The sequence below is a fragment of the Lucilia sericata genome, unplaced genomic scaffold, assembly GCF_015586225.1.
Source record: "Lucilia sericata isolate MDLA Ls3-8-SP2 unplaced genomic scaffold, ASM1558622v1 Contig001133F_arrow, whole genome shotgun sequence".
NCBI lineage: Eukaryota > Metazoa > Arthropoda > Insecta > Diptera > Calliphoridae > Lucilia > Lucilia sericata.
The window spans coordinates 1-22,686 of NW_023995104.1; the positions used below are offsets into that span (position 1 = coordinate 1).

The 22,686-nt window shown below is 33.4% G+C and overlaps 1 protein-coding gene across 2 annotated transcripts; it reads left to right on the forward strand.

Annotated features, from left to right (window-relative positions):
- The first annotated feature begins 1,239 nt into the window (after positions 1 to 1,239).
- On the forward strand, positions 1,240 to 19,749 carry LOC119610177 (CCR4-NOT transcription complex subunit 1). Of its 2 annotated transcripts, none has more exons than XM_037965304.1 (8): positions 1,240 to 1,486; positions 2,540 to 2,833; positions 7,078 to 7,311; positions 9,455 to 12,560; positions 12,626 to 15,168; positions 16,919 to 18,087; positions 18,152 to 18,511; positions 18,579 to 19,749. In XM_037965304.1, the coding sequence occupies exons 2-8, from the start codon at positions 2,732 to 2,734 to the stop codon at positions 18,670 to 18,672; spliced, it is 7,608 nt and encodes a 2,535-aa protein (XP_037821232.1). In that variant the 5' UTR covers positions 1,240 to 1,486; positions 2,540 to 2,731; the 3' UTR covers positions 18,673 to 19,749. The 2 variants fall into 2 exon arrangements, with proteins under 2 accessions (XP_037821232.1, XP_037821233.1); XM_037965305.1 differs by having other exon boundaries at positions 12,626 to 15,162.
- The last annotated feature ends 2,937 nt before the right edge of the window (positions 19,750 to 22,686 follow it).

Sequence of the window (22,686 nt, forward strand, 5' to 3'; positions counted from 1 at the left end):
ATAAACATAAAATTAAACACGCAGTATCCTGATTGAACGAAAATTTAAAACGGAATCTTTTTGGTCATTTTTTTTTTCTTTTACTAATACTTTTCGAATTTTCTATAATATTTAACCTAAACATAAAATTGGACACGCAACTTCCTGATTGTATAAAAATCTGTATGCGAAAAATTTCTGGTTGAAAATAAAACATGCATCATCCTGATTCAATGAAAAACTAAAATCAAACTTATAGGGTCCTTATTGAAAGGTGACTTTCAATATTAAACCTAGAAACAAGTATGAAAATCTTTAAAAGGGTACTTTTTGATATTGATAAAATAAATACTATTATTATTGGATATTATTGGTTATTCTAAATACATCGATTTTCTTTAAAATTAAAGATAGACAAATTATAAAATGTATTAAAATTAGTATGTACATACAAAAATCCTATTTAAAAAAAAATCGTCAAATTTAGAGTTAAAATCATAGAGTATAGTTAAAATCGTCAACAGGCCATTTTTTGACAGTGAAAATCGTCAAAATGGCGATAAATTGTAAAATCTGGCAACAGTGTGTATACACATCACTAGCACCAGTGTTGCCATAACGGCATTTAAAGTACAATTCTGTGCTAGATGCTTTTTAGCACTTTTTTGTCTTTTAGCATTAAAAGTGCATTTTTTGGCGTTTTTTCTTCTATTTTGCACTTTTTATTATTAAAGAACTTTACAATTTATTTTCTCTTAAGAACTTTTCAAAATTAGTTTCGAGATGTTTTGTTAAATTTTATGGAATTCGCACGAAAACTTTTTTAATGAATTTTTTTTTTCAAAAATATTTTTTCGGAGGAAATTCTAAAAATAGGACTTAGATTTATTTGCAAACTCTAAATTAAGCTTTGACATTGCTTTATATTTAGCTTACTTTTGCAAATTTTTTTTTACAATTATTATTGCATAATTAACAAACTTATATTGTTATCGATATTGCATGGGGCATTTGTATAGGCAAGATCAAATAATAGACCAATTTGAGCAATTTTTTGGCAAATACATATCATCGAATTGTGTGAAAAATTGCGACCTGTACATTACGCATAAGTTATACATGGACAGCCAGCCGCACATACGGACGGTAATGCTTAATCGACTTTTAATACTTTGATATGAATTTAGCACATTTTTCAACGAATTTCACTTTTTTGAGTGCCACTTTTTTTCTGAAGGATTTCTGGCAACACTGACTAGCACACACATTTCTATCATCACTAACTCAAAGTGACAAGTCAACGAGGAAAAAAAATCTGAAGACAAAACGAGACGAACAATCAACAAGAAAATACGATTTTTTTATTAAAATTTAATACTTTTTTTTAAACAAAAACGAAAGAATATCTAAAATACCAAAACAAGTAAATAAAATCTAAATTATCTTTTAAGCAAATAAAAAGTTTAAAGGCAAACAAAGCAAGATACCAGATACGACTTTGTTACGTGTAAGTGAAGAAATAGATAAAAAAGAATAGCAAAGACAAGAAAAAGGAAAAACCTCGAGCAGAAGACAACGTTAACGGAGGGGGCAAACGCGGACAAAAAACGAAAATATTGAATATAAAAAAAAAACTCAAAATTTTAAAGACGACGTGAAAAAATGTGTGTTAAAAATCATTTTTTAAAAAACCAATGAAAACGGTGAAGTGAAAAAAGTATAATTATTTCAAAAGGAAATATTAAAGAAGAGTTTTGCCTATTAATAACAATAATAAATAAGCCATATAAGGGAACAAGTATATTGCTAAACTAAAAGAAATACTAATAATTTCTTTGGCCCCTATAAATGGGGCCAAATTGTGTTAAGCATTTTGTTTTTGTTTTGTTAAGCAATTTAACCGCGTGGAAATTTATAAAGAAAAATAAAAACAAATTCTCCACTACGGAGTTATAATCATAATAACGAAGGTCTGACTGTTTAATGGTCGGTACCCCACCAAAAATAAATTTTTATTGAATAATAGAGCTGCCACTTGATTAATATTAAAAAAAAAATTAAACAAAGAGATTCCCCCAAAAAATTAACAAAAAAAAAAGGAGGTCATTAATTGCGTCTTTAAATTTGTGTCAACAATTTCACAATAAACGAAAAGCAAAACAACGAAAATAAAAGTGCAACCAAATCAAAACTCAATATCATCATCACCATCTAACTACAATCAGCCTTCCAAAAAGAACAAATGAACACAAAACAAAAACAACATTTGTACAAAGATAAAAAACAAAGAAATTTTAAACAATTTGTGGCTATAAATACTAATAAAATTGAATTTTTGAACAACAACTAAAAACAATACAAATATTTTCACCCCATTTCTTGCAACAGGAAAACGAAACAAGTGCATTAGTTCCCCTCCCGCAACCTTTTTTTATAAAATAAACAAATTTTTGGGGCTTTACAACAATATCGTTAGTTTTTTTTTTTTTTTTGTTTTTCAAACATTTGATCAATTAATTTTATTTTATTTTTGTTCATTGTTCGTGCGCTGCCGCTATAGTCGTCGTCGTCGGTTTGTCTATGTGTGTGTGTTCGATCTTGTAAATATATATTTTTTTTCGAAGGTTCCTAACAAAATAGTGTTGGTATCATTCGAAAAAAAAAAAATTATCCAAGATCATCACATCATTCTCATAACAAACGTGTATATGCTGCTAAAATCGCCGTACAACTATAATTTAATGGAAGAGCTATGAACCTAGACCATCTGAAATTGACGCTGACGCAGATTGGTAATTTGGTCAAACAGATAAATAAGAAAAATTTTGCTGAAACAACAGTTAGCCTTAATCAGGTATGTTTTTTTAGAAATTTTCCACTAATACTATTTATAATAAATTTTTTTAATTTATCTAAGGGTGTATAAAACTAGACAGCTTCATTCCATTAACAGATCGACTACCAGATTTTATATTCAATGCCTCCGCCCTACATCATTATATATAGATATCTTTTTTTGAATAATTATTTCTAATTTCAAATCTGACAAGTACCGGAATCAAACAGTTGAACCGAGTACAGTGCTAGATAACTTAAAGATACACGGTTTTAAGATCTTACAACGTTGTCAGTAAAATGTGCAGAAAATGTCTAACAATCAGGTGAACTTACAATTTTTCTTTGCAACGTTGTCAGAAAAATCATTACAATGTTCCAAGACAAAATTTGTAAGTTGACTCTGTTGTTAGACATTTTCTGCATATTTTACTGCCAACGTTGTAAGATCTAACAACCGTGTATATAAAACTTTAGACAAGTCTTTTTACAAGTTGCCTTTTTAAGACAAAATAATACAGTTCTATAGATGAAATAAAATTTCGAATTTTCGAAATACAGTAATTTAGAAAAAGTCGACTTTCCGACTTTTTTAATTAACTGTTCACTTGTTCGAAACTCAGTTTTTAGAATCCCTATTAAAACTTGTGTTCCACAAATTCATTTTTGAATAATCGAACTTTTGTTAAAAAAAAAAAATTGAAAAAGTGGTACTCCACTTTCCTTTGTTTAATTTAATAATCAAAAAATCGACTTTCGGAAAAGAAAAACCTTTAAAAGTCGCAAATTTGATATATATATAAAACAAAGTCGGAAGATCGATTTTTTAGTCACAAAATTCCATTACAGTTGATTGTAATGGAATGTAAATATTTTACAATAATTCAGATCCCAATATGTTTGAAAAACTTTGAAAAATCGAATATAATCTAGGCAATTTTGACTTTATAATGTATATAACTAGAGAAAATCAATTTAACGATATCCGTCTGTCCATATATTTGTTGAAAATAATATTTGGGAAAACCCAGATCCAAAACTTCAAGAAAAAAAGTTGGTACGTCGATCTTGTAGGAAAAGAAGTGGATTTTTTAAATAAAAGTAAAAAAGTCGAAAAAAGTCTATAAAAATTAACAACGTCAAGAACTCTGATAAAGTCAATATCTCGGAAAAGTCGACGACATATTTCAAAACTGAAAAAGGTTGAAAAGTAAATTTTGTAAATTAAAAAGAGACAAAAAGTCGACTTAATATACTTGATTTTTTACATGTAGTTTGACAGTATGCTGACACTTTTAAGTGTAAGCTATACTGTATAAAAAATAAAATTAATTCGTCCTGTTTTTCTGCATTCGCAGACGACACTACCTTATAATTAATATAACTAGGGCTACAGCAAACTGTCAAACTCCAAATAAAAATGTCGAAAAAGTCTATAAAAAATTAACAACGTCAAGAACTCTGATATAGTCAATATCTCGGAAAAGTCGACTACATATTTCAAAACTGAAAAAAGTTGAAAAGTCAACTTTGTAAATTAAAAATAGACAAAAAGTCGACTTTTCGTAAAATACAAAAAGTTCAAAGTCTACTTATTGTTTTAACTATAAATCACTAAAAAATTACGACACTTAAAGGCTTTGTCAAGGTATATTAATTATAAGGTAGTGTTAATAGAACAGCTGATTTTTTACTAATATACTTGATTTTTTACATGTAGGTTGACAGTATGCTGACACTTTTAAGTGTAAGCTATACTGTCAAACTCCATGTATAAAAAATAAAATTAATTCGTCCTGTTTTTCTGCATTCGCAGAGGACACTACCTTATAATTAATATAACTAGGGCTACAGCAATCTGTCAAACTTCAATGTAAACATTCTCCCAGATGTCACCTTATATCATTCGCTTTGTAGCGATTTTCCTTATTTCCAATGGCATGGTAACTTTGTTTTTCTACTTATGTTTATTGAACACACCCAATTATACCTGCTTCGTCATTATGTTCACTCAACAAAGCCAACATATTACTTCACACCGTTGATAAATTAGGTCATAATAACTTCGTAAGCAAATTTCATTTAAATAAAAACTTTACACTCAAAAAAGACAAAGAATTTATTTTCATTTTGGAAAAAAATAACTAGCTTTAGTTTTCATAATACTTTTAAAAGCAATAATTAAAATTACATGTTCCTTTAAAAAAAAAAGTAATATTTAATACCAACTTTTGCAACTGTGCAAGTTCAATCAACCATTTTTGCCGACGCCATTACAATTTGCAAAAGAAGAAAAATTTCTCTGCTTGTGGTTTTTGTGTCGTCTTGTGAAAAAAAGAGAAAATTATTATAAATACATACAAAAAACATTAAAAAATTAATAAATTTCAATTAAAAGGTTAGCAATACATAAAGTTTATGTGAAATATTAAGAAAATATCTCATTGTAAGGTGATAATAAAGGAATTTTAAAATTTGCTTTTTCTGTGCTGCAAAAGAAGAAAAAAAAACCAACGCATACGCTTTCTTCGCTGTCTCGCATATTTTCGTGTATTTCCCTTTACTTTGTGGTTTTTCTTTATACTTTAAAAATCAACAATAAAAAGTGAAAAAAAATCATACAACATATTTAACAGAAAAAGTGTTTAGTTGTAAAGGATAAATAAAATTTTCTTCGGTGAAAATACTTGGTATTTGCCGAATTTCTGTATAGAAATTGTAACCCTTTTCTTTGTGTGACTCCAAAAGAAAAATCCTTTTTTTCTTGTATCTTCCATTGGTTTGAAATTTGTATAAAATTCCATGGACTTCTTTTCGCATATGATTAAAGTGGAGCAGGGCAATTTTTGTTAGTTATATATAGCTGTCTCTTTCTAAGAGTTTTTTTTTTTGTATAAGTGTTTGTGTGTATTGTTATTTTTTTCATATGTGTGTTTCCGTTTCGTTGGATATGTTGTTGTGAGGGGGGAAGAGAGTAGACAAGTTAAAGTGTATTTACAAAATGAGTTGCCAGACGTTGGACTTTTTTTTGGAGTTGTTATAGTTTGGGAATTTTGAATAATAATACATATTTTCACCCTACACTGCTGTAGTGGGGAGGGTATTATGTATTTGTGCTGATGTATGTACCTTAAAGTATGCCAATCGCTCGGAATTAAGTCGATTTTGCTATTTCTGTCCATGTATGACTTGTAATCAAACTACAGGTCTCAATTTTCAAAACAATTGGTTGAAATTTCGCAGTTTACTTTTCTCCTAAGGACAACTATTGAAAATGTTTGAAATCAATGAATTATTTCACGTAATCTCCTTACAAGCGCACCTTTGAATAGGCCTTTAGAGCTCAAAATTATATTACACAAACTACTAACTCTTTAAAATCTCACTTGACCCTAGCCCTCATACAAAGCCCTCTTCAGAATATGCTTTTAACTGAATTCATTCCCTTAATATGGGCTAGTCAATACTCGTATTCATAGACAATCGATTAGAGTATACAATAGTCAATCTTCAAGTCTACATACTAAACCATAAACGAGTAAATATACTTGTTAATGGAGTAGTGCATAGGATAGTCAATAGACAAGTACACATAATAGTTTATATACTAGTACATAGTGCACAGTTTGCAGTTTCAAAATGTCCCATTCATCAATCGAAATTACCCTTAAAGTATTTATAAAATACATAAAAGTAATCTTTATGATTGAAATTAGTAGTTCTTCTAAATTTCCATATTCTATGTCTAGTCTAGGGTATCATTTAGTCTGGCATAAACGACTATATTTTCTTACATGTTTTAAAAACTTTTTTTAATTAACTTGAAACATAGTTACATAAAAACTATCTGAATATGTACGTGTTTTTATAATGCAATAATTTTCTATACTTTTTAATGCGATCGTGCTCTACCGGCCACCGTTTTTTTTAATTATTTCTTTCTTATTTTTATACCTATTTCATTTTAATCTTTTTATTTTAATTATAGTTACCCCATTTTTTTCTATTAAAGTATTAATCATTTCCATGAATTATACTTTTGTTACGTTCAACCCACAGTCTTATTATTATTATGTTGTTTCTATTATTTTTTTTTGTCTTTTACCCCCGCTCTTTCATCATCTGCTCTATATTTTATAGTTTAACCACAATTAATTTACTTTCTTATATGTATATTATTTGTTTGTAACTGTTCATATTTTTTTTGTACATACTAAGTTTCTGTTTTCATTTTGTTTTTCTTTTTTTTTTTCTCTCTTATAGTTAATTGAAGAATTTGGCTTAGAAGCGGATCGTCATTGTCTGCGTTGTCTATTTTCGAGCATTAACTTTAATGATCCAATATTAACGTCAACGTCACCAACGTCATCAATACAACAACAGCAACAACAATTGCAAGCAAAACTATTACAACAACAATTGGAAAAACAACTTGGTCGAGCTTCACTTATATCAAATATTTGTTTTGCCATTGACAACTGTTGGCCGCAACAAAAGGTAAGTTTATGTAAATTATTGTTAAAAAGTGAAATTAATATACAAATCAAATATTATGAATATAATAGAGAAACAGCCAAAGTTATTAGAAATAAAAGTTCTCATTGTTAAGACAATATAAGTAGTATTAGGAATTAGTTCCAATTACTTTACAACTAAGAATAGAATCAACAAGAAAACAAAATATACAAAATAATTGCTTCTAATTGCTAACTGTTAGCCAAAGCCAAGACATTACCTCTTTGTCTTTGATAGAAAATCTACACTGAAACAAAATGAAATCGAGAAATAACTTTGTATACACGCCATATACTCTCCAAATGATATCTTCATTGATGCATTCGAGATTAGATCATCCTTAAGACAGGCTAACTATTGTAGTGTTCTTTTGGCAGAAATATCTGCTTAAAGAAAATACTCTGCAGCAAAGCTGATATTAGAAATCTAACGGGTGTATTCACGACATCTAAGTTAATCAGAGAATACGCGAGTAGTCTCTAAATGAGATAGCGAGACTTTGTAGGATAACGCTAATATGTATCTCTGGTCACAACAAATGTGAAGGTAACTGTATAACTGATGAATTAGCCAGGAATGGCGCGATGATGGGGGATAAATAAATGGACGTCTTAAACTGGTATCTCTCTAATGCAAATAAGTGTCTGGGTAACTACATATATAGATGATCAGCTATAAATGTTGGTTTCGATGTTTTTATTGGTATCTCTCTTACAACAAGGGTCAAGGAAGATGTCCAAATTCTTTACTGACATCTCTCTTACAAATAGAAAGTCACTCCTTCAATGTGAACTGTAAGAAAATGCCTAGACCACTAAGTATACTTGGCATCTTTATAATGCTCTTAGGCCAATCTAACTTGTAACTTTCCGCAGAAGACAGATAAAAATATTATCTGTAGTAATTACTTGACACTAATCTCAGAAGACTAGATCATGAATACAATGGCAACTGCATAAGCTGTCATAAAACTGAGAATAGGGAGCTTCACTTCTTTACTACCTTTCTCTAAAGTATTTATTAACTCTGCGATAAAACTTATCCAGCGAGTAATACTCAGTACCGACTTCTGTAGCCAATAGGGTGTCATAATAGTTCAGTAATGTAATTATTGGCATCGTGGCCAAAAAATCCAAAAATTGGGATCGCATTTGATAGCCTATTTACTTCCTCAGTTTATGCCGCTGAAAGAAACCCTCTTAGCTTTGTATAAAACGAGCAGTTCCTCCTGGGTTGTCGCCGAAGAAGTCATTCCATTTTTAATATCAAATACCGCGAGGCATGTCATAAGGGCCCTTCGTATTTTTTTTATTTCAAAATAGGTTATATAGACCAAGGATAGATCAGTTCTCGGTAGCTTTGAATGACATTTATAGAGTGGCCACCAACTCTACAATTTATCGGTCAGTGATTAAACATCATGTTGACTATATAAACAGTTCCTCGTGGGATGTCACCGCAAGGAGTTATCTCAAGCTGAATATTACGCAGTTGTATGCTCGCATGCATAGGCCGAACCGTCTCTAACGAATGTCCAGCTTGTGGTCACTGTGTCCACGATATACACCTAACATATTCAACTACTTAGACAATCACTATTCTTTTTTTCGAATAGAATTATGGGCACATGTTGTCGAAGTCGAGATATCTTTAGGTCTAAGCATCAATGCTGATTCCTCTAACTAGATTATTGTTCAGTTTTAGTAGTTACAACAACAACCATGGAGTAGCTGTCTTTTAAATCTAAACTACACTACATATATATGACGAATTCGAATTTCAATTAATCACTCCTATCTAAGTGAAATTTTCATTCCCCGCGAAGGAAAAATCACTATCGTGAACTTGTCGCAAACAGTTCATTCACAATAGTTGATTTTGTTTGAAACAGCTGTTTATTGTTTACAAAATTCTATCCAAAAATTTCACAACAGGGTACATTTTTTCACGTCAGAAAAGTTAGTGAACGAAAAAAGTGAGAAGGAATATATTTCACGTGCAATAAATAATACTTCTAATCTATTTTTTAGATTTGTAAACTTAAATTTAATTGAAAAAGTTTCTTATTACATTTATTTCAATGCATTTTACTTTATTATTATTATTCTTTTCTTCTCCCATATAGAGCCTTAAACCCACAAATCAACTTATCAATCAAATTGTTCGTGTAACTGGCATCAATAAATTGTGTGAGTGTATCTTAAGTCTAGCACTAACACATTCCCAGCAATTGGAATTACGCACGTATGCTGCTGAACAGTTGAGTAAAGCTTTACCCGAACTCATTGAATCGTATTTGGGTAAAAATCTACAATCGGCTGGTGTAATCAGTAGTTTGCATGACGTCTCTTTGGATTTACTGCAATTATTATTGACCTGTTTGGAAACGTATGTAACCGAAGCTAGTCTACGTTTACAGTTTATAGAAAAATTAAGAGAAGAATTTCCCCGCGATCGAGTGCCACTTATTTTAAAACCCTATTTGTATAGTAACTTATTCGAAACTACAACTACAACACCAACAACAACAGCTGAAGCTGATAAAGCTGCTGGTAGTGAAGAAGTAACAACAGAAGAGGAACAACTTGCTTTTCTAACGAGTAGTAAAAACTCTACTAATGGCTATGTTTATGCGGAAGTACCCATAGAAGAGATCTATGACAATATATGCGAAACTATATTTTCCCAACACAATAATATTATGGACACATCTTGGATTAATTTAATCCTAGAAATTGGTTATGAATTTACCTCAAGTGTTGAAGAATGTAAAAATCATTTACGCAGCGGTACCACAGGCAATGCAGCAGCTGGTGGAGCAGGAGGAGCAGGTAGTGGCTCAGGCAGCCGTGATTTGCAACCACAAGATGTGGCCAAAATTATTGGGCTTATGTGTCGTCGACATACCTCCCTGCTCGATTGTAATGTAAATTTACCCACACCAGCTAACTTTTGGCCACAACAACAAGCTACACAAAATGCCAACCAACAGCAGCAACAAAATGCCAACAATAATAATGATAATTCTTCCAACAATGCGGATAAAACAAATAATGGCAATGATAAAAAGGATAAAGCTCCAGGAGCTAATACTTCCAGTGGCACTGGCAGCACTGACACCACACAGGCCTGGAAGCCAGATGTATTTGTACAAGCTTTAAAAGAAGTGCAGCCACAACTTAATTGGAAGGAAGTATGCCTGGAATTGGATCATCCAGAGTTTATTTTAAAAGATCGCATTGGTTTGGATCTTTTGCTGACCATATTCCGCTTGGCTACTCAATCAACTTTATTTCCTTATCCCGAGTACATTTATCGTCATTGGCAAAATGTTGAAGGGCAATTTTCTCTTATTGCCGTCATGTTAAAAAATCCCGATCTCTTTTCCTTTGCCGACTACATATTCAATGCCTCACCTGTGGAAATACTAAAAACTCCACCCGATACCGAGAACAAGGAAATATGTGCTTGGAAATCATTGCATTTAGTTGAGGTTTTATTGTATGTAGCAGAACATGGCTATTATGCTCCTGTACATGAACTTTTCAAATTTCCTGCCCAACATTGTCCGGATGTTTTGTTTCTTTCGCTGTTGCATATAAACCCACCATTGACTGGTCTAAGACAAGAACTGTTTAATCAATTGATACCCACATTTTTGGCAAATCATCCCAATTCGGGTGTTATTTTGGCAAGTGCTTGGAATTCTAATCACTTCAGCATGACTCTAAGACCCATTATAATGCATGCCATGTCTGAATGGTATTTACGTGGCACAGAGTATGATCAAGTGAAATTATCGCGTATCTTAGATGTGGCTCAAGATCTTAAGGCTTTGTCCACCTTGCTAAATGCTCGTTCATTTGTATTCGTTATCGATTTGGCTTGCCTGGCGTCCAGGCGTGAGTATCTTAAATTAGAGAAATGGTTAAGTGATAAGATACGTGATCATGGTGAGACATTTATACAGGCAATTTTGAAATGCCTACAAAGACGTTGTCCTCAAGTAACAAATGCTAAAATACCCGATGATCAATTGCCACCTAAGCAGGCTCAACTGCCACCGGAAACTGTCAATACTATGTTATCCTGTTTGCAGGCCTGTATAGGTAATGTGCCACATGATATTGCAGAAATCATTATGCAAATGACAGCCAATTGTTCGATAATGGCTAACAAAGCTAGAGCTGCTGCGGCGGCTGCTGTACAACAAGGTCCTTTAGTACCACCACAGAATGCCATGCGTGGTCATCGCGGCATGGATATGTCGGCAGCTGGTGTAGGTGGTGTACCTGGAGGGGTACCTCCACCTTTTTCTGCCAATCTTAATGCCCAGCAAATGTTTGGCACCACCATGGATACCCTATCGAATTTGACTACTAATATAGCTGGCCTTAACTTGGGTGGTCCCAATGGTGCTTTCAACTTTGGCAATGTACTCAATAATCTCGTCTCAACACCAGCTTCACCCTCGCGTCTTATGAATCCCGCCGCTGCCAGTCCATATCCTTTGAATCCCATGCAAATGGCAGCACCACCACCTTCTGTGGGTGGACTAGGACGTATGCCGCCCTCCGCTCAACAGCCTACACCCACACCACCAAATCCCAATAATCCCATAATTGCCGACTTTCAAGGACCCGTTTCAAAAGAAATCGAGGATGAAGCTAACTCTTATTTCCAACGTATCTACAATCATCCTCCACATCCAACTCTATCCATCGATGAAGTCTTGGAAATATTGCAGCGTTTTAAAGAATCCAATATACGACGCGAGCAGGAGGTGTATCAGTGTATGCTGCGCAATCTTTTCGAAGAGTATCGTTTCTTTGCTCACTATCCCGAAAAGGAATTACAAATAACCGCCCAATTGTTTGGTGGCATTATAGAACGTAATCTTGTGCCCACATTTGTGGCCTTGGGTTTAGCTTTGCGCTGCGTTTTAGATGCTTTGCGTAAACCCGAAGGTTCGAAATTGTATTATTTTGGCATTACCGCCTTGGATCGTTTCAAAACACGTTTGCACACCTACAACAAGTATTGTGAATACATACGTTCGATACCACATTTCAAGGACTTTCCACCACATCTTTTGCAATATGTAGAATATGGATTTTTGGGTCAAGAACCGCCGGCAGCTAAGTTGCAAATGTTAATGGGTGCTGGAGGTGTAGGTGGAGGTGGAAATCAACCGCCACCAGATTCTATTTATCGTAGTAACTCAGTAACAGGTGGGTACATCACATACAAACGTTTTTTATAATAAATAATAATTCTTTATTCTTCTCCACTTTAGGCAACATTGTTACTACACCCACACAACAGAAACCCATGGTAGTGGCCCAATCTATACACCCGGCCCGCATGAAATCTATCGTAACCGCCACAAATATCGATACTCTATTGGTGGCTAATCAGGAGGAAAAGATTACAGTGCCACCGGAAGCCGTGCAAGATAAGACTGCGTTTATATTCAATAATCTAAGTCAGTTAAATATACCACAAAAGGTAGAGGAAATCAAAGACATTATGATCAAAGACTATTGGCCCTGGTTGTCACAATATTTGGTCTTAAAAAGAGCCTCAATGGAATTCAATTTCCATTCGTTGTACTCGAATTTCTTGGATGCACTTAAAAATCCCGAAATCAACAAATATGTAACCAAGGAGACCTTGAGAAATATTAAAGTTTTATTACGTTCCGACAAAGGTGTGGTCAATTTCTCTGATCGCAGTCTGCTTAAAAATCTTGGCCACTGGTTGGGCATAATGACTCTAGGACGTAATAGACCCATATTACAAATAGATTTGGATCTCAAGTCTCTGCTGGCCGAAGCCTATCATAAAGGACAACATGAGCTGTTGTTTGTCGTGCCATTTGTGGCGAAAATTTTGGAATCCTCTAATAAATCAAAGGTATTCAAATCACCCAATCCCTGGACTATGGCCATTATGAATGTATTGGGTGAATTGCATCAGGAACCGGATCTAAAATTGAATTTAAAATTCGAAATTGAGGTTTTGTGTAAAACACTTAACATCGATCTGAACAAATTGAAACCGATTATATACCTCAAGGATCCCTCACGTTATGGCATGATAGAACATCAAATGTCACAGCCAAAACAAAAGTCCATAGAGCCGGGACCCTCGCAGCAGCAACAACAACAGCAGCAACAGCAATCACAGCAGCAACCTACGCCCACACCACATCAACAACAAATGATGACCGAAGCTGATGCACAAGCCATGATGATGGCCGCCAATGCAGGTGCAGCTGGTGTTGTAGTGCCTGGCACTTCAATACCTTCGCCCAGTATACCCAGTGAACAGGCTGGACAAATGATGATGCCTGCTCCCGAGCCTCGTTATTCTTACGTAGACATAAATGTCACCAATTTCCAATTGATAGCACAACATGTGGTATTATCGCCTCAAGTGGCTTTCTTACATGTTAATCCGAATATCAAACATTTGGTATTGAATGCCATCGAAAGAACCATTACCGAATGGCTACAACCGGTGGTAGATCGTTGTGTACGCATTGCAGCCTCCACAACAGAGCAGATTGTACGCAAAGATTTTGCTCTAGATCCCGATGAGCATCGTATGCGCACAGCCGCCCATCAAATGGTGCGTAATTTAGCCGCTGGTATGGCTATGATTACTTGTAAAGATCAAATCACCCAAACTTTAAACAACAATCTCAGAAAGGCCTTTATGACCACCTTACCGGGACCACCTACTTTCCAAGATATCGAAGGAGCCTCTATGCAACTGACCAATGATAATGTTGAATTAGCCTGCGCCTTTATACAGAAAACCGCTGCCGAAAAGGCCACTCCTGAAGTTGATCGCCGTTTAGCAGCTGACTTTGAGACACGTAAAATGGCCCGCGAGGAAAATAGTCGTTACTTTGATGCCCAAACATTGGCCTACCAAACGGAACGTTTGCCCGAACAGGTGCGCTTGAAGATGGGTGGAGTGCCACCAAATCAATTTGCTGTCTATGCAGAGTTCGCCCGTAACATACCCGGTTTTCAGGCCATGAGTGATCGTGATATAGCTTTATTCCTGCCTAAGCCCCAGGAAATGCCTCCCACATTTGCCCAAGACGAAATGGGTTTAATGTACACCGAATTGGCCAGCAAAATGGAAGCATTCCTCAATAGTTGCGTAAACAATTCAAATCTACAACTACAGGCTAGTAAAATGCATGCTCTGCTAAATGCTCTCATGGTCACCAGACGCATACGAGACAATGATTCGGCCCTCAATCTTCTCACCCGCTGTGTAGAAGGTTTTGTAGAGGGTCTTATTAACATACCCGAACATGTTGAACAAATGAAACTATATCGTGATATACATTTGCGCATACTCACACTTTTGCAGAATACATTCAGTGCACCGGCTACTGAACGAGCCATTACTAAATGTATTTTCGATATACGCGAAGAGGCCCGTTACAATGTGGAGGCCATTAAGTTGTTAATAACTTCACAATTTCTAAACTTGCATCAGTTCGATTTGGCCCTACGTGACTGTATGGATAATGGTAATAACTTTTTGGCCGTTACCTTTGCTATTACTTTAATGGAACGCCTGTTGGTCGATGATCGTTCCACCTCTATTATTGCCGAAACAGAATTTTCATGTACCACTGATTTATTGAGTCGTTTAACTCAACATCGTCATCGTTATCCAGAGGCATTATCCAACTTTATTGATATGCATTTCGGCAGCAGTAATACCATGGATGCTGGCACATTTGGTTCGGTGACTGATCGTTATTTAGCCGGTGCTACACAGTATATACATTCGGGAATGCAACATGTAAGGGTAAGTATTTGAGAGAGTACTTAACATATCATTTTAGAATAACAATAATAAGATTCGTTTTTGGGCTCGATGAGACAACATGTTTAGTGTACTTTTCATGATTTTAAACTAAGAATCTAATAAGTAAAATGGATAAAGTAATTAGAATGACAAAGAGTAATGAAAATAGAAACATAAACCATATTTTTATCTTAGCAGGGGCATTATTTGTCTCTAAAGATACAAATTAGAACTAGAATTGATGTAGAACTATCACTGAACTTAACTAGAACTGAACTAGAACTGAACTAAAACTGAACTAGAACTGAACTAGAACTGAACTAGAACTGAACTAGAACTGAACTAGAACTGAACTAGAACTGAACTGAACTAACTGAACTAGAACTGAACTAGAACTGAACTAGAACTGAACTAGAACTGAACTAGAACTGAACTAGAACTGAACTAGAACTGAACTAGAACTGAACTAGAACTGAACTAGAACTGAACTAGAACTGAACTAGAACTGAACTAGAACTGAACTAGAACTGAACTAGAACTGAACTAGAACTGAACTAGAACTGAACTAGAACTGAACTAGAACTGAACTAGAACTGAACTAGAACTGAACTAGATCTGAACTAGAACTGAACTAGAACTGAACTAGAACTGAACTAGAACTGAACTAGAACTGAACTAGAACTAGAACTGAACTAGAACTAGAACTAGAACTGAACTAGAACTGAACTAGAACTGAACTAGAACTGAACTAGAACTAGAACTAGAACTGAACTAGAACTGAACTAGAACTGAACTAGAACTGAACTAGAACTGAACTAGAACTGAACTAGAACTGAACTAGAACTGAACTAGAACTGAACTAGAACTAGAACTGAACTAGAACTAGAACTGAACTAGAACTAGAACTAGAACTGAACTAGAACTAGAACTGAACTAGAACTGAACTAGAACTGAACTAGAACTGAACTAGAACTGAACTAGAACTGAACTAGAACTGAACTAGAACTGAACTAGAACTGAACTAGAACTGAACTAGAACTGAACTAGAACTGAACTAGAACTGAACTAGAACTGAACTAGAACTGAACTAGAACTGAACTAGAACTGAACTAGAACTGAACTAGAACTGAACTAGAACTGAACTAGAACTGAACTAGAACTGAACTAGAACTGAACTAGAACTGAACTAGAACTGAACTAGAACTGAACTAGAACTGAACTAGAACTGAACTAGAACTGAACTAGAACTGAACTAGAACTGAACTAGAACTGAACTAGAACTGAACTAGAACTGAACTAGAACTGAACTAGAACTGAACTAGAACTGAACTAGAACTGAACTAGAACTGAACTAGAACTGAACTAGAACTGAACTAGAACTGAACTAGAACTGAACTAGAACTGAACTAGAACTGAACTAGAACTGAACTACAACTGAACTACAACTGAACTAGGACTGAACAAGAACTGAACTAGGACAGAACTAGAACTAAACTAGAACTGAAGTGAATCTGTACTAGAACTGAACTAGATCTGAATTAGAACTAAACAATAGTCTAGGAAAAAAATTATACAATCGGAAATATCCGAATATATGGACTTTTGGAGTATAATATATAACAACTCTTTCTATATTCCAAAAATTCATTACAATATGCAAATTTTTCCTAACCTAGTCAGGATTCGAACTCGAGCCCGAAAAAATATATTCATTACGTAAAGCTAACTCTCTACTTTCTATATTTTTTAGTCCAACGATTGTGATGATCCACCCGGTCTACAGGAGAAAACTGAGTTCTTACTCAAAGATTGGGTCTCCATTTACTCACAGTCCCACAATCTATCAAGGGAAACGAAAAATTTCGGTTCATTTGTACAAAAAATGAATCTCTATGGTATATTGAAAACCGATGACTTGATAACACGTTTCTTCCGTCAGGCCACACAATTTTGCATTGATTTGGTGTATCGCATTTTCAACGATCCCTCACATACACCAGTACAGGCTAAAACAAAAATCTTTCATTGGATTGATGCTTTTGTGCATTTAATAGCTTTACTTGTAAGACATTCTGGCGAGTCTGGTAATCCAACCACAAAAATTAATCTGCTCAACAAGGTATTGGGCATTGTGCTGGGCATTCTGCTACAAGATCAAGAAGTACATGGTGTAGCCTTCCAACAGTTGGGCTATCATCGATTCTTTGTTATGCTATTCCTTGAGCTGAGCTCACCCGATGCCGTTTTGGAATCGTTGATGCATAGCATTGTTACCGCCTTCTCGCATACCTATCATCTCTTGAATCCATCGCTGGCACCCGGCTTTTGCTATGCCTGGCTAGAGTTGATCTCTCACCGTATCTTTATCGGACGTATACTTGCCCAAATCCCTCAACAGAAGGGTTGGCCCCTCTATGCCCAGTTACTATTGGACTTGTTCAAGTATCTGGCACCTTTCCTGCGGAACGCCGAACTAGCGAAGCCAGTACAGATGCTGTATAAAGGAACGCTGCGTGTTCTGCTCGTACTCTTGCATGATTTCCCCGAGTTTTTGTGCGACTATCATTTTGGCTTCTGTGATGCTATACCACCCAATTGCATACAAATGCGTAATATTATATTGGCAGCTTTTCCACGCAACATGCGTCTGCCGGATCCTTTTACGCCTCACCTTAAGGTCGATATGTTGGCTGAGACAGCAACAGCACCAAAAATTTGCTCCAATTATGTTATTAACATACAACCGGCCAACTTTAAAAAGGATTTAGATTCATATTTAAAAGCAAGAGCTCCCGTCACTTTTCTCTCCGAGTTACGTAGTCACTTGCAAATCTCCAACGAACCGGGATCACGCTATAATATACCGCTCATGAATGCTCTAGTATTGTATGTGGGTACTCAAGCAATTGCACATATTAGGTAAGGATTTAAGAGAAGTGTTAAAATGAAGTTGTGTTAAATATATTTTCTTGTTTTTTTGCAGAAATAAAAACTTTGTACCCAATACCTCGAATATAGCCCATAGTGCTCATATGGATATATTCCAAAATCTGGCAGTCGATTTAGATACCGAAGGACGTTATCTATTTCTTAATGCTATTGCCAATCAGTTGCGCTATCCCAACAGTCATACGCATTACTTTAGTTGTGCTGTTTTACATCTATTCGCCGAGGCCAATTCGGAGGCCATACAAGAACAAATCACCAGAGTTTTACTCGAGCGTGTCATTGTCAGTCGTCCACATCCTTGGGGTCTTTTAATCACCTTCATTGAGTTGATTAAGAATCCCATTTATAAGTTTTGGCATCATGATTTTGTACACTGTGCACCAGAGATATCAAAGTGAGTTTTTTTTCTGTTGTTTTTGTTTATTTTTTAATATTTATTAATTGTTTATAACTATTTTCAGACTCTTTGAAACTGTAGCACGTTCTTGCATGGTTAAATCCAATCATCCCCAACAGATGAACAATATGGATGGAGAAATCCAAGAGATTAATTAAATTTTGAATTAAAACTCAACACCTGTCAATCTTTATAGAATGAATGATTGGTTTGGTTGAGTTAAAATTAATTGAACGTTGAGAAAAACTAACCCAACAAACAAAACAAAACAACACATATGATAAAGGAAGAAAGTAATTGTTTCTTTTTTTAAGCTAAAGATAAAAAATTATCCCACATATTAAAAATGATTTACGGTTTAAGAGATTGCAACCCATTTCTAATTTTATATTTATGTGTGTTTTTAATTTTATTTTTTAGTTATTATTTATAATATAGAGAGAAAAAAAAACTTTTAAAAAATCCAAAAAAAAGCATTAAATTTTTTTTAATTAATAATTATAATTCTGTAAGTAGTTTAATATATAATTTTTGTGAAAAGAAATCTATATATAAAAAAAAATCTAAAATAATTAAAAACAAATTGAAAGAAAAAGAAAAACAACTTTAAATTAAATTTTAAAAACTAATTCTTTTTTGATGTATTATATTAATAAAATAAATAACAAAAAAAAAACAAACGAAAATTATTGAAAAATTAAAAAAATCTTAATTTGTTTTTATTTTTTTCGAAGACTACAAAAAGAAAACGAAACAAAATTTGTAAAAACTTTATATAAAACAAATAACAAATCATGTAAATATTTACATTAATCATTCTGTTGCAAAAAGCCACCCAAACAAAATCATGCCAACAGTCAACTAAAAACCAAAATCTGTTTAAAACATTTTAAAAATGTTTCAATTTTAGCTACAAAATGAAAACTTTATTACCAACAGCAACATCCTTCAAAACATAAAAATGTTTTACAAAACAGAATTCTCAACACAAATGTATTTAAATAGATGTTTTTATGATTTTCTTTCCAAAAAGTTTAGTTACAAATATATTACAAAAAAAACAAGCAACAACTCAAACATATAAATTTTTAAATGTATAAACAAAAAAATAAAAGAAAAATTATATAAAATATAAATGTAAAATCAAAGTAAACAACTATATTATACTACCAACCCCAAATCCCTGCCCTTCTAACTATCTACCCCTCTTATACCTTATAAACAACAATAATAATTAATATATAATTACATGAAGTAATATTATAAACGAAATTTATAAATAATTAATAATAATGCATTAAAATGAATATAATAATAATAGAAAACAAAAGAAAAGAAAAAAAAACAATTCAAAACCAACAAAAAAAAACAACACATTTATGTTAAGCCACATTAATTATAAATAAACAAAATAAATCATATGTATAAATAATTGCAAAAAAAACGATTTAAGAGTTTTATTTGAAAACAAAAATACTATTTAAAAAATGAAAAAGTAAAAAAGTAACAAACGATTCCTGATAGAGATTATCATACAGGTTTAAGTTTTATGTTTTAAGGCTCAACATTAAAAAACCCATAAAGTACCATTTGAAGAACTAAAAAGTACCTAAATTTTACGTTTCTACATATGTTCAATATTATCGCCCCTATTCTGCATTTCGTTAACGTTTACGCATTCAGTTATGCTACAATCGAAAAAAGGTATTCCAACAAAAAACTGAATCGTAAGAAAAAGAAGAAGCAATTCCATTTCGTTTCAATGCTTTACGATTGAGTGTATTCTGCATTACTATCAAAGCTACGTTTTTCCAAGTTGTTCTTTATGTAAAGGAGAGTCGAATCGAAATACAGAATACCAAAGTTTGCCAAAATGGAGAAAATTTCGATTCGAATTGAAATGCAGAATAGGGGTGTATATAAAATAAAAAAGTACCATATGTAGAAAGAAGAAGTATCAAAAAGATCCCTGTTACAAATTCTCATTCACTCAAGAAAGTACTTCATTTGGTATGTTTCAGTCCCATATGAATGAAATTCATAAAGTACCATTGAAGAATGAAAGAGTACTAAAAAGTAACTTTCTAAAGTCTTGTCTATAGACTAGTATATATATATATGTAGAATAGTCTATGGTGTTGTCTATAGTCTAGTCTAGAATATAGTGTAGTCTAGCCTGGTCTATAGTCTAGTATATAGTCTAGTCCATGTTGTAGCCTATAGTCTAGTCAATAATGTAGTCCAGTCCATAGTCTAATCTATAGTCTAGTCTAATGTATAGTCTATAGTATTGTCTATAGTATATTCTATAGTATAGTCTATAGTCTAGTCTATAGTCTAGTCTATAGTCTTGTCTATAGTCTAGTCTATAGTCTTGTCTATAGTCTAGTCTATAGTCTTGGGTATAGTCTAGTCTATAGTATTGTCTATAGTCAAGTAGATAGTCTGTATTCTAGTTTATAGCCTGGTCTATAGTCCAGTATGTAGTCTAGTCTATAGTGTAGTCTATAGTCTAGACTATAGCCTAGACTATAGTCTAGTCTATATGCTAGTCTCTATTATAGTCTAGTCTAATATAAAATCTAGACTAGTCTATAGTATAGTCTGTAGTCTTGTCTATAGTTTAGTCAATAGTCTTGTCTATAGTCTAGTCTGTAGTCTTATCTATAGTCCAGTCTATAATGAAGTATCAAAAAGATCCCTGTTCCAGATTCTCATTCACTCAAGAAAGTACTTCATTTGGTATGTTTCAGTCCCATATGAATGAAATTCATAAAGTACCATTGAAGAATGAAAGAGTACTGAAAAGTAACTTTCTAAAGTCTTGTCTATAGACTAGTATATATATATATATATATACATATATATATATATATATATATATATATATATATGTAGAATAGTCTATGGTGTTGTCTATAGTCTAGTCTAGAATATAGTGTAGTCTAGCCTGGTCTATAGTCTAGTCTATGTTGTAGTCTATAGTCTAGCCTATATTGTACTTTATAGTCTAGTCAATAGTCTGGTCTATATTCTAGTCTATAGTCTAGTCAATAATGTAGTCTAGTCCATAGTCTAATCTATAGTCTAGTCTAATGTATAGTCTATAGTATTGTCTATAGTATTGTCTATAGTATAGTCTATAGTCTAGTCTATAGTCTAGTCTATAGTCTTGTCTATAGTCTAGTCTATAGTCTTGTCTATAGTCTAGTCTATAGTCTTGTCTATAGTTAAGTAGATAGTCTGTATTCTAGTTTATAGCCTGGTCTATAGTCCAGTATGTAGTCTAGTCTAAAGTGTGGTCTATAGTCTAGACTATAGCCTAGACTATAGTCTAGTCTATATGCTAGTCTCTATTATAGTCTATAGTCTAATATAAAGTCTAGACTAGTCTATAGTATAGTCTGTAGTCTTGTCTATAGTTTAGTCAATAGTCTTGTCTATAGTCTAGTCTGAAGTCTTATCTATAGTCCAGTCTATAATGTTGTCATTAGTCTAGTCTATGGTCTTGCCTATAGTCAAGTAGATAGTCCAAAGTCTAGTCTACATTCTGGTTTATAGCCTGGTCTATAGTCTAGTATATAGTCTAGTCTATGTTGTGGTCTATAGTCTAGCCTATATTATACTTTATAGTCTAGTCAATAGTCTGGTCTACATTCTAGTCTATAGTCTAGTCAATAATGCAGTCTAGTCCATAGTCTAATCTATAGTCTAGTCTTATGTATAGTCTATAGTATTGTCTATAGTATAATCTCTAGTATAGTCTATAGTCTAGTCTATAGTCTTGTCTATAGTATTGTCTATAGTGTAGTCAATAGTCTTGTCTATAGTCAAGTAGATAGTCTATATTCTAGTTTATAGCCTGGTCTATAGTCCAGTATGTAGTCTAGTCTATAGTGTAGTCTATAGTCTAGACTATACAATAGACTATAGTCTAGTCTATATGCTAGTCTCTATTATAGTCTATAGTCTAATAAAAAGTCTAGACTAGTCTATAGTATAGTCTGTAATCTGGTCTATAGTTTAGTCAATAGTCTTGTCTATAGTCTAGTCTGTAGTCTTATCTATAGTCCAGTCTATAATCTTGTCATTAGTCTAGTCTATGGTCTTGTCTATAGTCAAGTAGATAGTCCAAAGTCTAGTCTACATTCTGGTTTATAGCCTGGTCTATA